At 57.2% G+C, this 15,778-nt stretch overlaps 1 protein-coding gene across 1 annotated transcript in view; it reads right to left on the bottom strand.

The window, feature by feature from the left end:
• Window positions 1–10,210: 10,210 nt before the first annotated feature.
• Window positions 10,211–15,778, bottom strand: part of NFATC1 (nuclear factor of activated T cells 1) — a 102,390-nt gene continuing 96,822 nt past the window's right edge. The window contains exon 10 of the mRNA XM_023521126.1: window positions 10,211–12,022. Within this exon, the coding sequence (XP_023376894.1) occupies window positions 11,973–12,022 (50 nt within the window). The 3' untranslated portion in view covers window positions 10,211–11,972. The remainder of the gene's footprint in view (window positions 12,023–15,778) is intronic.

The raw sequence follows: 15,778 nt of genomic DNA, 5'->3' as shown, positions 1-15,778 counted from the left end.
GCCTGCCCCCAGCTGGCACTGGGCAGCCGCACTCACCCACGTCTCCTCACGCATCCGCCTGCCAGCTGGTCAGGCACCTATGGGGGCGCAGCCTGTACCCCTGCACTCGGCCCAGAGCGCCTGAGCTGCCGCGTGTTCGCGGCTCAGCCGTGTCTGTGCAGGAGCTTCCTCGGAGGTAATAGACCGCCCGTGGCTGGTCCCCAAGGGTGGGTCTGACAGGAAAGATTCTGGCGTCCCTCGCCCAGGGTCCCAGACATGACAGCTCTGGGGCCTTGTGTCCAGCTGGGCCCTCGCCACGTCCAGGCCACCTGCAGACAGTGCAGGACGCTGCTCGGGAGGAGCGGCAGTTCAGAGTCACTGTCACCAGCGAGAAAGCCATGAGCATGGTGGCCTGTGTTGCAACCCAGGCCCTTCGTAGCTTCTTAGCAGAACAGGACACCTGCCCGTAGCGGGACAGAGGCCGGGCCCGTGACAGCAGTGGGGACAGGCTCACCCCATGCAGGGGGCGCCCGAGGGGCTGCCCCAGTGTGAGGGCCCGGGGGTGCCGAGTGGCCGTGTCCGAGGGCGTCCGTGGGCGGCTCGTTTGCAGTGGGGACAGTGAGGACGGGGGCCGCGGGGGGCCGGGGCCGGGGCCCAGCAGGAGCAGGTGGCCCCGAGGGCCTGGCCGCTGTTGGTGGGGTGTCGACGGGTCGGTGACGTCCTCCCCGGGGTGGCCTTCGCCCGCCGCGCCCCAGCCGGACCCGCCCGCACCCTGCTCCCGCCGTCGGCCCTGGCAGCAGCACAGACTGAGGCGCCAGGGCGTGGCTCGCCCGGCACATTTCGCGTCCCCACGGCTGGCTGTGCTGGGACGTGCTCTGCGTCATCAACCTCAGTTTGGCCCCAAACGTAGCCCAGAAGGTTGATGTCCTGTGAGCGAAAACACTTTCGTGACAGCTTCCAGACGTCCCGTGAGCTAAATGAGGTGACAGTAGATTTAAGAAATGAAGGAAAAAGGCTCTCGCTCAATGATGACGCTTGGAAAGAAACGAACTTCTGGCCTCCCCGTGACCTCATCACGAGCTGCTCGGTCACATGACACGTGGGGCGGGCCCAGGCGGGGCGAGGACACGGCCAGCTGCAGCAGCAGAGCAGCCCCACAGGGCACGCTCCGGCCGCTCCGGACGCAGCTGGCCCCTGGCTTATGTTTATGGCCAAGGAAAACCAGGCCCAGAAAGAGCGAGCCAGCGCCAGGGCCACACGGCTGAGGACGGGACTGAGCGGGGGGCCGGGTCTGTGCCGGAGGCCTCCGTTCCCCGTCACGCGCGTCCCCACGGCGGGGGATGGCCGTGCACGGCTCCCTTGTCGTCTGCTTCCCGCAACGAGGGGCCGGGTCGGCACCCAGCCACCACCGCCGATGGGGAACCAGCACGGTCACGGGACAGGCCGGAAGGGGCCATCGGCTCCTTTGTTCACGGGTCGTCAGTGTCGCCGTGGGCTCGCCTTTCTCAGCGTCTGGGATGGATGGGATAAGTGGGTGATGGCTGGCTGGGTGGACAAATCCGTGAAAGGGTGTCAAGTCCTCTCTCCTCAAAGCACGAACACGACGAGGAAGCCGCGTAGCCCCACAAGCGAACTCCAAGGCTCCCTGCTGCAGCCCCGCGACTTCGCCTGTAGATGGGGGTTGACGTGCCCCCCCCCCCGAATCGCTCTGAGGACCAAGGCTAGAGCACAGAGCACACCCGAGAAAGGCCTGGAAGGTTGCAGCTGAACTATGCAGAGGAGCCGTGAGCTGTCGTCATCCGGATCAGCAGAGTCCACGTTTGTGAAAAGTCTGGATGACGGGGCGTACTTTTTAAAAATTCGCTTTATTCCCGTCAAATATACGTGGTCACAGAATCTAAGTGCGGGAAGTACGTTTTCACGTGGATGTCCGCGGGCCACCTGGGGAAGCTTCGCCCGCAGCGGCCTCGTGAGCACGCGGACCACAGCCTCCTGCGAGAGCGGGCCTCGCACTCCCGTTTTTCGCTTGGCAAACCCTTTCTCACCACAAAGTCTGACTGTGACCTTGAACCAGCCAGCTCATTAGTGTCCAGTCATTTCACGTTCCAGAGAAAGTCCTGGTTGATACGCACCCCAGGCACGGTACGTGGACACACACGGGGTGGACGCGTCCATGAAATCCAGCCATCTTCGTTTTCTGGGGACGAGACTGGACACACCACGGCCCGCTGTTGGCCTTCGGGCCCATGCCCACCGGGACGAGCTCCCTCGTGCCTGTCCCTGTGAAGCAGCTTGACCTTTGAGGGGCCGTGGCCACAGCCTGGCCGTCTCTGAGCTCGTGCCAGATGAGAATGGTTCAGCTGGTTGGCGGGACAGACAGTAGTGAGGAGCTCAGCACAGACTTCCTGTCCGAGCGACAACGTGGCACCAGAGCCAGGTGGGGAGGGGTCCGCGCCACCTTAACAGACACATGTTTGCGTCTCTGCTGCTTTTTTAAAAAACCGTGAAAACCTCTGTCTCTTCCCCAGGATTCTTTTGTTCTTCCTCCAGGTGAAAAAAGCACATTTGGCAGCAAAAGCTGTTTTTCAGCCCGTTTGACGCTTTCCCTTCCGATTAAAATTATATGGGGCCCCAAGGCGTATCTAGTGATCACGAGCCACTCTCTTGGCTAGACACGCAGTTTTCCTGTGAATAGCATTATTGTTATGTGATATAAAATGCAGGGAAAATGGAAGATTGACTATCGCCCTGACTAAAATTTGGCCTCTACCGAGAAACTGAAAAATCAAGCATCGGAACTTCTGCTTTCGGCCAAAATGGACTAACAGGGACCAGATTTACCCTCCCACCAAAACAAGTAAAAAATGGGAAAAATATATAAAACATGTGTTAGACATTAGACATCAGGCAACAAAGAACAGGGATCCCCAAGAGGAGAAACAGTCCAGCGGAGCACGGCGGCCTGGAGGGGGCGAGCGGGCCCTGGGCAGCCCCGGCACGGCCTGGCCGAGGCACGGCAGAGCCGAGGGGCCGGAGCCAGGAGCCTGCGGCGTCGGAGGCAGCGGGCGTGTCAGGGTCATCACCGCAGGACAGAGCTGCCCAGAGGGAGAGCTCAGAGGCCCGCAGAGGGTCCTCCTGGATCTTCTGCTGAGTACCAATCAGCACGTGCATGGGCGTTGGGGGTGGTCCCCTCCGGGCTGGTGAAGAACCCCCAGAAAGGGTTAGAGGGAGCAAGGCCACCCGGAGCAGGAAACCTCAGGGTTCACAGGGTGTCAGGTGCTGTCCTCAGCGGGTTTTGCCTTAATAGTGGGAAAAATTAGTCTGAGACCGAATGCTGCTCTATTCCTACCAACAGAGCTTAAAAGCTGGGAGGACCCAGAGGAGCAAACGCTTTCCAAGTGACCTAACTGCATCCCAGAACAATGCTCGAGCATGTACAGAATACAAAACGCATCCAGCCTCGATGAAGAATGATTCACGGTGTCTGACTCTGATCGAAAATTAGGAGTCATGCAAAGGAGCAGGAGAATGTGCGCCATAAGACGAAAAATCCACCCGAATCGACCAAGACAGATGATAGCACAGCGAACATGCACGTTAAGACAGTCGTTATACTGATCTCCCTCATGCTCGAGAAGGCAGAGGAAAGACGGAACAGAAGATATTGAAACAACGCCCAGGCCAGACCTCCTGAGTTGAAAGTTACAGTGTCGGGGTTAACAGCAGGGGACACGTTGCGGAACAGAAAAATCAGTAACCTTGAATACGTAGAACTAGTAACTAAAATAAAACACAGAGAGATATAGTCCAAAAAAGCAGGGCATCGGTGGGCTGTGGGCCGACCTCATGCAGCCTGACAGACGTGTGACTGGGCCACTGAGGAAGGGGCAGAAATACTGGAGATCGTGGCCGAAATTTTCCACATTTGATGAAAACTATAAACACACAGATCTAGAAGTTCAGCAGACCCCAAGCACAAGAGACATGGAAGAAAGTTACACCAAATTACAAAATCAAATTGCTGAAGACAAGTGATAAAGAGGGAGCTCTCGAAAGCGGCGAGGAAAATCCACGTCGCACACGGCAGGGCCCAGGCGAGGCGCTGGCTGGACTCTTCCCGAAGCCAGTGCGACGGGCAGGCAGTGGGACACCGTAAATGCCTTTAACCCGTGAGCTGAGAAGTCTATAGCCATAAAAATGTCTTTCAAAAATGAAAGTGACTATAAACCAGCACATCAACAGGCAGAGGAAGAGAAAGCGTATCGTAAAGTCTCACCGTACATGGCAAAGCAGGAGTGGAGGGGGACCGCCTCGCGTTGGTGACGAGTCTCCACCGAACCCCACAGGTCCCATCACGGTGGGAGACACGAAGGCCGGGCACTTGTTCAACGTGGCCACGAAGTCTTCACCAGGGCAGCGGAGTGAGCAAAAGAAAGAAAAGTCATAGATATCGAACGGGAAGAAATAAAAACGTCCCTATTTGCAGATGACATGATTATCTGCAAAGAAAATCCCAAAGCCTTTCTAACAAAACTCCTTGAGCCAAAAGTGAGATCATCAGGGGCACAGGACAAAGGTCAGACACACAAACGGATCGCATTTCTCTCCGCCAACCGAACCCGAGGAAATGCAGATTAAAACACAATCCCATTTGGAACTGGTGCGGAGAGAAGTAGCTCCCAAGGTGTAAACTCAATAAAGCACTCACAGTATCCGCACGCTGAAAATCAAACACGCAGACGAGAGGAAGAAGCTCGTAGTAAGCATTTAAAAAGACCCAAAAGACACACCATGTTTGTGGACTGGAAGATTCAACGTAGTAAACATGTCAGTTCTCCCCAAGTGGCTCTATCGGTTTAGCAGACTTCCTGCGGACACCCCAGCAAGGCTTCTTGTCGGTGTAGGCGAGTTTACTCTAAAACATGCGTGGAAAGACGCGGGACCTAGAAGAGCCACCACAGTTTTGGAAGAGACGGACACAGTGGGAGGGACACGAGGGGGTTCGAGACTTCCAGGCGCAGCAGTGTGGACGGCGTGGACACAGAGATCGGGGCTTGGACGAGAGAACCCGACAGCCCCCATGACACGGTCGCCCGCGGAAACGTTTCTCTTCAGCGAGTGGTGTGGGCTGATCTGCGTGCAAGGCGGGCAGTGAACGTGGACCTGCATTTCACACCGTATACAAAAGTTAACACAAAGTGGATTGGGGTTTAAATGTAAAACACAAACCTGTAAAATATTTAGGGAAGTCCATAGGAGGAGCTCTCGAGGACCAGGGCTGCGTGAACTGGCCTTAGGCTGACCCCAGAGCACGACCCCTGGATGGAGAAATCGACAATGTGGGCCTCGTCAGGTTCTCTTTCTTGCAAGTCCTCTTAAGAGGCTGAAGGGCTACAGACAGAGGAGAAATTTGCAAAGCACACACTTGACAGAGGACTTCAGGGTTATATACAGAACTCTTGACACCCGACAGTAAAATAACCAGGCAAGAGGAAACAATCCGTCAGCAAGCGGGCAAAAGGCAGCAGGAGACATCGCACCACAGGTACCCGGGCGGCAGATGAACGCGGAGCCTCTTCGGCAGCGCCGGCCGTCGGGGGATGTGAGCGAAGCCACGGTAAAATGTCACTGCACACCTGGCAGGACGCTAGAATAAAGGATAAGTACTCACACGCTATTAGCAGAAACGGAAAATGGACAACAGTTGGCTATCTTAGAAAACAAAACATTCATTCATTCACCATACGACCAGCGGTGCCTTCTTGGGCCTTTTCCCCAGACAAATGGAAACGTGCGTTCACCAAAACTCAATGAAAACCTACGTTCCCCAATGTTCATGGCAACTTTGTTCCCAGTGGCCAAAAGCTGGAGGCCCCCAGGAGTCCCTGGTGGGGGACGGATGGGCAGACCGTGGTCCACGCCGCTGCCGGGCACTGCTGAGCATTAGCGCAGAGCACGCGGCCGAGCACACGACCGGTGACACTCAGGAAGAAGCCAGTCTCAGAGGCGACCCGCTGTGTGGCCCACTCCATCAGGAGTGACAGCCGCGGTTATGCAGAGCGGCTCGTGGCTGCAGGGCCACACGTGGGGGCGGCAAGGGCGTGGGCGTCTCTGGGGCAGCATGGGGAGACCCCACGACGGACAGTTCTGTCTCTGATTTTGGTGGTGGTTCCATGAACCTCTCCTGAGGCAACTGCCCAGAACTGCACGCACACACACACGTGTGCACACACACAGACGTGTGCATGTACAGCTCGGAAACCGAGCCACGTCGATGAATTGTGCCAGTGTTCATTTCCTGTTTGGGGGGGTGGGGATGGTTCAGGAGGACCTGCCTGTACATTTTCTTGCAACTTCTTGTGAATCTACGATTATTTTAACATAAAAAGTTTAAAAAATAAAGGCTTTTTCAGACATACGAAAGCTGACATAAGTCGCCAGCCCTGGGCCCAGGGCAAGGGCTGATTTGGAAGCCGTGCAGCAGGGGGCGCCAGACGGACCCTCGACCTGCACAGAGCGCCGACCCAGGCTGGGGATGGGGACACTGGGGACCAGCCACACAGGACGGCATGACATGCTTACAATATTTTCTCATTTAAATCCACTCCGCGGGGGGCGGGGCCAAGCCCAGGGCTCCCAGGGGGCTGCCCTCCATCCGCAACGGCCATTTCGGTGGCTCCAGGGCCCGGGAGCTGTGGGGACGTGGTTTTGCTGGTGGCACAGGTTTTCAAGGCAGTCCTGCACCTTCCTCCTCGGAGCCTGGGGACCTGCGGTCTTCCCGGGAGGCGGCTCTCAGGAGGTCGTGGACCGTCCCTCAGCACAGGGCAGATGGCCCTGAGCTCAGGTCCTCGCTGCTGCTGTGGCCCAGCCAAGGGCACCGCTGCCCAGTGGTGGCTGGTCCCACACCACGGAAACGAATCTCCGGTGGTGGAACTGGGGGCTTCGCGGCGCTCCTGAGAGGGGACCCCAGGGCCTGTCCCACACCCAGGGTGTCCGAGCCCGCGGGCCTCGAGGAGCAGATCTGAGGCCGAAACGCGCTTCGTCCAGAGGAGGCGTGGACAGGCCGGCTCTCGGAAGCAAGAGCAGTGGGTCACAAGGACATGGAGACAGCCTCGCCCACCGCGTCAGGCTGCAGCAGTCACCTGGAAGTGACTGAGGACGGCCCGCAGACCGCCCGTCCCCTGCTCCCAGACGTGACGCGACCTTTCTCCGGTCATCTCACTGGTGTCTTCCCTCCTCTTTGGAGAAGGGCGGTAGAGGGTGAGGTGGGGGGGACAGACGCGCCCTGACGACCCCACTAGTTCCAGGAGCTGTGGCCTTGCTCCAGGCCACTCTGAGGAAGGAGCTCACAGTGAGGGACCCGCTGGTCACAAACAGGTCACAGGCAGCGAAAAACAGCGGCCGTCTGAAGATTCTGCAGGGTGGCTTTGCGGCTTTGTTGGCACAACGGCCAGATGCCGAGTTCCGCCGTCAGCAGGGAGACGTGCAAAGCCTGCAGCAGCGCCGTCACCGAGCACACGCGGTGCCGAGCGCCTGGTCTCAGCTGCAGAGGTCCACCCTCCGCAAGTTTGATTTGCTTGTGCAAAGTGAAGCAGAAGCGTGTCACTGGCCTGTGCTGGCACCGTCTGAACGAGTCGGAGCCCGTGAGCCGAGGCCCGGGCGCCCCGGCAGAAGCCCCGGGCAGGTGGGCTTCAGCAAGAGCGGGGGGCGGGGGGCGCGAGCGAGGTCTGCCTTCTGCTTGAGCGCAAACGACCATTTAGTCATCTGATAGCTAACTTAATTCTTTTGGCATAAAGAATTATAAATATGATGCGCTTCACATATGCGGTTCCAAATTAGGTTAGTGGCCCAGCGTCTGTCTTAGCGATGGATAATTTAAAGACCGAGCAGGGCAAACAGTCCTTCAAGACGTCAACGCAGTCACCGCGTTGCTAGCCTCGCTCCCGGGGAGTGCAGCATGGACTCGCTCAAAGGCTGCACGCGCGTGCTCACCGCAGCCAAACGTGGACACAGCCAGGTGTCCGTGGACGGGTGAGTGGACGACAGGAAGGCATCTGGCCACAGGAGGGGTGAAGCTCCGGTGACCGCTATGATGTGGCTGACCCTTGAAACCGTGATGCTGAGTGCAACGAGCCAGTTGCGAAGGCCACGTGCTGCATGAGTCCGTGCATGCAAGATACGCAGGACAGACTCCTCCACAGAGACGCGACCGAGGCCCCCAGGGGCTGGGGCAGGGGCGCGGGGCGCTGCTCATGGCACAGCGCTTCCTTCGGCGGGGGGTGAAATGTTCTTCGAGCTGGCTGGAGGTGGCGGTCACAGCGCGGTGCATGTGCTGAATGGCACTGAACTGTCCACTTTAACATGGTTAATTTCAGCTTATGTGAATTTTATCTTAATTTTTAAACACCTGGGCGAGGGCTCCTTGTGTGCAGAGGCTTCTGACTTGGCTTCGGCCAGTCCCGTCTTCCTTTCTGAAGGGTCTCTTCCCCAAATGCACCAGCCCAGCACGGAGCACAGTCTAAAGCAGCACCGGCTCAGAGGTGCACGGGCCCCCTGCTCGCGACATCATTGGTTGGGACACGCGAGGGAACGTGACAGAATTCGCAGAAGCAGCTGGTTACCGCGGGGCCCCTCCCCGAAGCAGGCCGTGGGGGCTCCGGAACGTTGTCCGCAGGCGGGGACGTCGACGGCGCCGACGAGGAGCTACCTGGAGACGGACAGCGATGCTCAGACGCTCGGACCTTTTCTTAGGCTGCACTTGGCTACAAGGAGAAATTTGATGTTCATCAGAATTTTTTTCACACCCCACCGTTTCAGACTCATGAAGAGCTGGAGTCGCGGGCACCGAGGGCGCGCAGGGGGAGCGGGCTCAGCAGCACGGTCCCAGCCGCGCACGCCGCTCCCGCACCGTCTGTGCTGGCACCTGTCTTCCAGGCTCCCGCACGGTCTCGCTCGCTGAGGACGCAGGCCACCAGAGGCCAGGGACGCCAGCCCTCAGGGTGTCAGCCAGCCTTGCTTAAGCTGACGTCCTTCTCGGCTTCCCAGAAAAATGCAGTGAGTTCTAGTCTACGTACGTGAGGGCCAAACGCGTTGGCCCCTCGCTGGAAACGGGTCGCGGGGTGTGTAGCTCTTTATCGCTCGAGGTCAACCTGGAAGAAACAGAAACGGAGTAAACAGGGACCTGCACAGGAGCCCAACCCTTTTTGCAGAAACCACGTGTCATTTTACGGATTTATATTTTATTTCTGGAATTTAAAAGTATATTGTTGGGAATGGGGCAAAATGGGTTTATAAAAAATTCAGTGTGTTCTTCAGTGACAGCCTTGTTCTCCTAGCCCAGCAGCCTGCTCTCGGGGGGGTGGGCAGGGGCTCCATCCCCCTCTGTTTTGGGGGTCCCTTGGGTACCATTTGGGGCCCAGCATCCCAAGTCTGTGACAGGCCCCAACTGGGGACATTGCTGTGTCTTAGGGCCGGAGGCCACTTCCTGTCCTTTTTCTTACTTACACAACCGCCACCAACACCCACCCCACCCCCGCACCTCCACACGCCCCGTGGAGCCCCTCGAGCCTCGTGCCGGGCTTCCTTCAGAAGCTGCACGGGAAGCCAGCGTGGCGGGTGCTTGCTGGCGGTGGGGGTCAGGGTCTCCCCAGCACCCGAGCAGTGTGTAAACCTCTCGGCAAAGGAAACAGGAATGCTTGCACTTCAGAAGTCCTAAAAGAAAATGCTGTTTCTGACGATTCGGAATGACCATTACTGGCGCCTTTCCGGGTTTCACACTGGCCTTACGAACTCCTGGATCACATTTTCCCACTCGGGCCGAGGCGGAAGGTTGGGGTGGGGGAGGGGAGAGCAGCTCTGAGGAGCAGGTAGACAGCGATGGGGGAGAGCAGGAGATGAGTTCTCTGCACGTCATCGCGCCGAGTCCACGGTCAGACTGCGAGTGTGTGTGTGGCCGAAGCCTCGCCCTGGGCGCTCCTCGGAGCGGGAGTGTTTGGCAGAAGTTCCCTCTCCCACGCTGCCTGGGCGAACGCTTCCCGAGTGCTGTGCTTACAGCCTCGGGGCCTCCGCCTTCGTCCACCAACTTCTTCTTAACGAGAAAAGGGCCGTACTGGCGAGACGCGCCTTCCGGCACAACGGCCGCTTTGCACAGAGGCGCAAGACCCTGCAGCAGAAAACACGCCCAGCGACAAAGACTTTCCGTACACGGAATGAATCACTCCGAGACCCGGGCTGTCCAGCAAAAACACGGTGCTTTATTGGCTCTATTTTCTAACTACAAAGATAGCAGACACAAATATCAAACGCTTCTTTTCCATATGACAGTTGACTAAGGACGTTTCATGCAACTCTATGATGCTAAATGTGGGGCAGGTCCTGGGGTCACAGGCGGGAGCGACGCCTGCGAGCAGCAGGCTCCTATGTTCACGTAGCCATATACATCTTTAGTTCTTCACAGTTAGTGCAAATGTCACGAATATGGCTTTCAGACTTGTTTCTTTCTGTGAGTTAAAAAAAGTAAGACGTAATCATCCAGAAAAACATTTTTGAAATAATTCTGTGGGACAGCTTTCCCCACCATCACTTTACCATTAATGACGTCTAACTTGCAACCAGCACCCGCAGGTGCAGTTCATGCAAGATCCATCAGGGGGCATGACTTCCTAAGGCACAATTATCAGGTTAAACATGTTTTAATTAAACCATGCTTTTTTGGTTACATGAAACAATAGGTCATTGCTAGTAATAATGTGTAATAAGCTGTACTTGTACAAATGCAGTAGTAAAGCTCTCACTAACCTATCCGTTAACAGTAACTAATCTGAAACCTACACAGTCGCTTCCTATTAAAACGTTTTTGGTAATCGGTTTCTTAGATGAAGCAGAGTTATAAGGCTTCTGTGACATCATAATCTTATAGCTGAACAAATATATTACACTCCCTTTGTAAAGTTATGTACGGTGCCCTTCGGCTGCGCCATCTGGTAACGCAGGGTGTTCCGAGCCTCCCTGGCGTCTGCGGTGCTCGCTCGCGTGCACGGCCCGCCGGGGGAAGGAGCTGAAGAGCCGGGTTTGGAGCCTTAGAGGCGGCCCCGCCCAACGGACACTGGTTCCTGCTGGCGTGGAAGCCCTTGCTGGGCAAAGAGCGAACGTCACCGCCTGTTACTTGTTATTTACACATAAATCCGGGCCCATATACGCACACGCGTGCAGACGTGGGCCCATCCGCCATGGGCAGACTGCTTTTCTTGTCCCGTGACCTGTCCTGTGCTATTTGGCTACTCGTGCTATGTTTGAAGCCAGATTAAAATCGAAATCCTAACATGCTATGACGAACAAGCCCATGGTTTCAGTAACAGGGGAGAGGGGGTCAGGAAGAGCTGAGATGACACATTGGAAGATTTCTAAAATGCACTGAATAAGGCAACAAAATTGTATAGTACAGCCCAGGAAAAGTTGAAAAAAGTAGGAAACGTGTGTTCGTTTTTTCTCACAATGCCTAGCTCGCCGGTATTCTCTTAATTTACACAAAGGATGAAGCCGCATGATGAAAAGCTTTTATAGCTTCGCTCCTACAAATACTCTCCTGGTAGCAAATTAAATGCTTAATTCTACGATGCCCTGATGCTGTCTTTGGGTTAAATAAGGCACTTCCGAAATCCAGGGGTGCCTGAGGGCGCGGGGGGTCAGGCCTCCACGTGGGGTCATTCCCATCGGGTGCTGTCACAAGGTCTGTCTGCTGCACTCACCCCACCCCATCCGCTTATTTTCTTCTTGAGATGACCTTTCCTTGAGCAGATGGACTGGTCCTTCCTCCTTTCCTTCCTTCTTGTCAAAGCTCGACTTTGCACGGTGGTGTGGCTTCGGTCAGCTGGAAGTTCTGAGCGCTACCAGGCGTGTGCTCAGTTTTTAGTCAGAAGTCTGAATGCCGAACCTCCGCTGTCACCCGTCGAGTCGCCACCGTGCAGCGTCTGCGTGAGTTCCGACGCCGCCAGCTACGAGTGGACGTTGGTGCTGGAGAGGTCGTTTCGTATTATTTCATTTACTGCAGAGAAACAAAGGTAGAGAGAGCATTAGGGGAGCGACGTTCTGCAGAGAACTGCGTGAAGTGACCAGCAGTTCCGTCAGCCGAGCTTCCAGGGCGGCCTGTGAGAGGGGCGCCGGAGGACGGTCCCTCCTGCCTCCCGCCATGTCCCCGAGGCGTCCTGAGCCAGCAGCGCGGCTGCCCAGGGCCTGGAGCTACTGCTCGGGTCCGGAGCTACTGCTCGGGTCTGGAAACACCGCGGGGTCAGCCTGTGCCGCGTGCCGCACCAGTGCCCCTCAAAGGGCCCCGAGTGCGTCCCCTCCGGCACGAGAGCTCTGCCCAGGTGTTTGTCGGCCCGCAGCGCTGGCCGTCGGCACCCGCAGTGGCAGCACCCGCGAAGGCCACGCTCCGTGTCCGCCCCCAGCCTCGCCATCGAGCCAGACGAGAAGCTGCCGCCGGGTGGCCGGAGCCCCTCGGAGGGGCCCTTCCTCCTGTTTCCTGGCCCTCGGCCGCTGTCAGCCTGCGAGTTTTGGCAGCTGAAGAGGAAATGAGCGCAGGCCATCGTGAGCGAGCTGCGCACACCCGTCCTGCAGCGCCCGAGGGGCACGCAGATAGCGGAGTGTCACCAGGGAGCCTGTCGCCACGGTCACTTTCCTAACGGAATTTGGAGGTGGGAAACAGGCACTCACGTCACGGAACTGCCCGGGTTTCCCTTTGCCGCCCCGATAAACACCATGTGTCTCTGCAGAGGCCCTGGCCTGGCCGAGGGCGGCTTCCTGAGCAGTGAGCTGGCACACGCCTCGTCACCCCCACTCCCTTCCCTCATTCCCGATCAACACCCCCTTTATTTTTAAGAATAACAATAATAAAACAGTTGGGGAACCAGGAACTGTGTCACGGGAACTGATAACAGGACCCGCTGGCTGGCTTTTAGTCAGGGACATGGGCCACAAACCCCGAGCCCGGCCCCTCCTGCCGCTGCCACTGGCCGGGACCCAGGGCGCCGGCGCCTGCCCGGCCCGGGGCTGGGGGCTCCAGCCAGCCTGCCCGCAGGGGGCACATCTGGCCCCTGCCCGAGACATGGGTGTGGCATGCTGCTGCCTGCTGTGCAGCCACATGGCCCCTCGAGATGGCGACTGGTGGCCGGGAAACGCCGGTGGGCAGGGACTCGCCCAGTGGGGCGGGAGGGAGGCCGAGGGCTCAGGCCTGCTCTCCAGGTGACGTGCGTGCTGGTGGCCGGTGTGGCTTGGCGGAGGCTGGCAGTTTTCTGTGAGGCTCCTGGGGCCGCCGAGGGCAGGTGGGGCAGTGCCTCTGGCTGGGCCCTGCTTCCTGAAGGCAGACGACGTCACCTTTCTGCGTGCTGCACTGTTTACACTCTTTCTTAAGAGGCACACATCCAACTTATACTTTGCAGAGCGCTGCCATCGCAAAGAACATTTGACAGAAAAATCGGAAACCCGGAGTTTCTTTAGGGTCTTGTCTTGCTGAGGGACAGGCTGCGGCGAGGGCGGCTCACGCCAAGCAAAGCGAGTCGCACAGTCAGGGGAGACAGAGCGTGTGTGTGGAAAGACCAGTCCCCTGGTGAGGTGACAAAGACAAGCCGCGACACACCACGGCACCCCCCGTTTACTGGTACGGACACACCACGGCACCCCCCGTTTACTGGTCGAGCACAGTACGGACACACCACGGCACCCCCCGTTTACTGGTCGAGCACCGCTCAGGTCGCAGACGGCTCTCACGGCGTCCGTCTCGGCTGTTCCGAACACCGATGGCAGGCCAGGCACGGCAGGCCTTCCGAAGCCGTGTCCAGGAGAAGCGACAAGTCTGGGGCCAGCCGTGGCCAAGTCTGGGCTCCTGGGCCGGTGTCCTTCACCCTGGGCAGCAGGAGCTGTTGGGGAAGTGTGAGTGGGTGCCAGACGGGCCCCATAATCCAGGGCGCAAAGTCAGCCATGTCACCTCAAAGCAGAGGGAGTATCATGGATGGGATGGTTGGACACAGGACCCCGCCTGAGAACGTGATGGAATCTTCCATTATACTACACCGCGATGGCTTCGAACTCTCATTCCCTTACCGAGGGTAACGGGAATAACGGGAATCCCAGAGCAGATACCTGGTTCCCGCAGGACCAGTGCCTAGGTGGTTGGACAGGCCTGATGAGGAATGATGATGGGGACTGCGAGGTTTCAGACGGCCGTGACGGGGGGCCCTGCGCATTACTCATGGTGGGTAAAGGGGGAAAGGCGGTGAGCAAAGCAACAGAGAGTCACCGGTTCCTCAAGGTTATGCAGATTACAGGAAAATAACATCTGTTTGACAAGATAAAAGGGGAAGGAGCTTCAGAAGTGGGCTTCCCCGACTGCCCACGGGGGCGCCTGAGCCTGGAGGGGGCGCCTGTGCTGCGTGGGAGTGGGGAAGTCACCGAGCCATCCGGGGCCCTGAGGTCCCGCCACGTGGCTACTTCGCGACTGGCGCCCGACCCCTCTCTCTGACCCCACTGGGCTGTCGGGAGGACGGGAGAGCTGGAAGGGCCACCGGGCGCACACAGCTCCCAGGCCACCTTCACGCTGTTCTGGTTTCTGATGAGCAGCTGGCTCTACCTCCATCCCAACGACGCGCTGGCGAGAAGTGCTGGTCATCGGGTCCCACTGCTGTCCACGTCCAGCAAGGCCAGGCTGGGGTCATAATGTTTCAGAAATCTTGGGAACTCGCTCAGGAACCGTCACACACACGCGAACATCCTCTAGGGTCTTCCTTGAGTACTCTGTGGGACGGAGCGGGTCGGGCGGCGGCTGACAGGAAGCCACGATGGACAACCACACACTTCAGAGCAGACGACGTCCCACACGACTGTCTACACAGCTGGGGACGGACAACCGTAAAGGTCCACTCCCTTCCACAGGCACTGTCCGCGCTGTCACCCAGTGAGGAGGCCGTGACGGTTCCCATTCCACAGAGGGATGAAGAAAACATCGCAGAAGGGCTGACTAGGGCCAAGCGTTTCTTGGAGGGCTTGGCTGAGAGTGAAAACGTGGGACCCTCTCAGCCCACTCCTCTCCCGGCCCCGACTTCCGATTCCTCTTCCATGAGGTCATGTTCCGAGTCCACACCAGTCCACAGCCACCGGGGGCTCTGCGTGGGTTATTTTCGGGGTGGCTTTCTCTCTTTGATATGGTTGTGTCGATGACACCTACGCTTTCCCACAGTGTCTTCTCTCTGCTGACAGTTTCCACTTCTTATTCAGCTTTTCCACCGACACCAAGGTTTTTTTCTTTATAGGAGTATTTTGAACTGCAGGTAACATGTGACCCTCACGGCTCGTCAGAGACCCGAAAGAGGAACCTTTGCTTCACTTCACGTCAGATGTCCTTGCGACAGGATGTGGTGAGCTGTTACACCACAATTTAGTTTAATAAGAAGGGTTTTTTCCCTTATACTTAATTTTTCTTTAAAATGCTCCTAAGGTGGAAACTATTGTGTGTGTTTTTTTCTAAAACTTATGTGGCAGTTTGAACTCTTGTTCTAATCTGGGATACGTACGCAGGATGTATGTGTGTGTGTCACACACACCCAAATCCACCTCTGTATGCATACTCAGAATAGAATAAAAGGGAAATTATTATTTTTTAAGATACAAAAACTAAAATTTACGAAGCACAGGCACAGCTTTTCACCTGTACTTACATTATCTAAATATTAACCACGTCGTTAACGCGACGTGAAGAGCTCTCTCGACTGTGCACAGATAGCTGTGCAAATGCACTGAAGTGCCCTTT

This window comes from Pteropus vampyrus, unplaced genomic scaffold (assembly GCF_000151845.1).
Source record: "Pteropus vampyrus isolate Shadow unplaced genomic scaffold, Pvam_2.0 Scaffold295, whole genome shotgun sequence".
Classification (NCBI taxonomy): Eukaryota; Metazoa; Chordata; class Mammalia; order Chiroptera; family Pteropodidae; genus Pteropus; species Pteropus vampyrus.
Note: the sequence above shows the minus strand (reverse complement) of the source record. Positions and strands in the feature narration are given on the sequence as shown.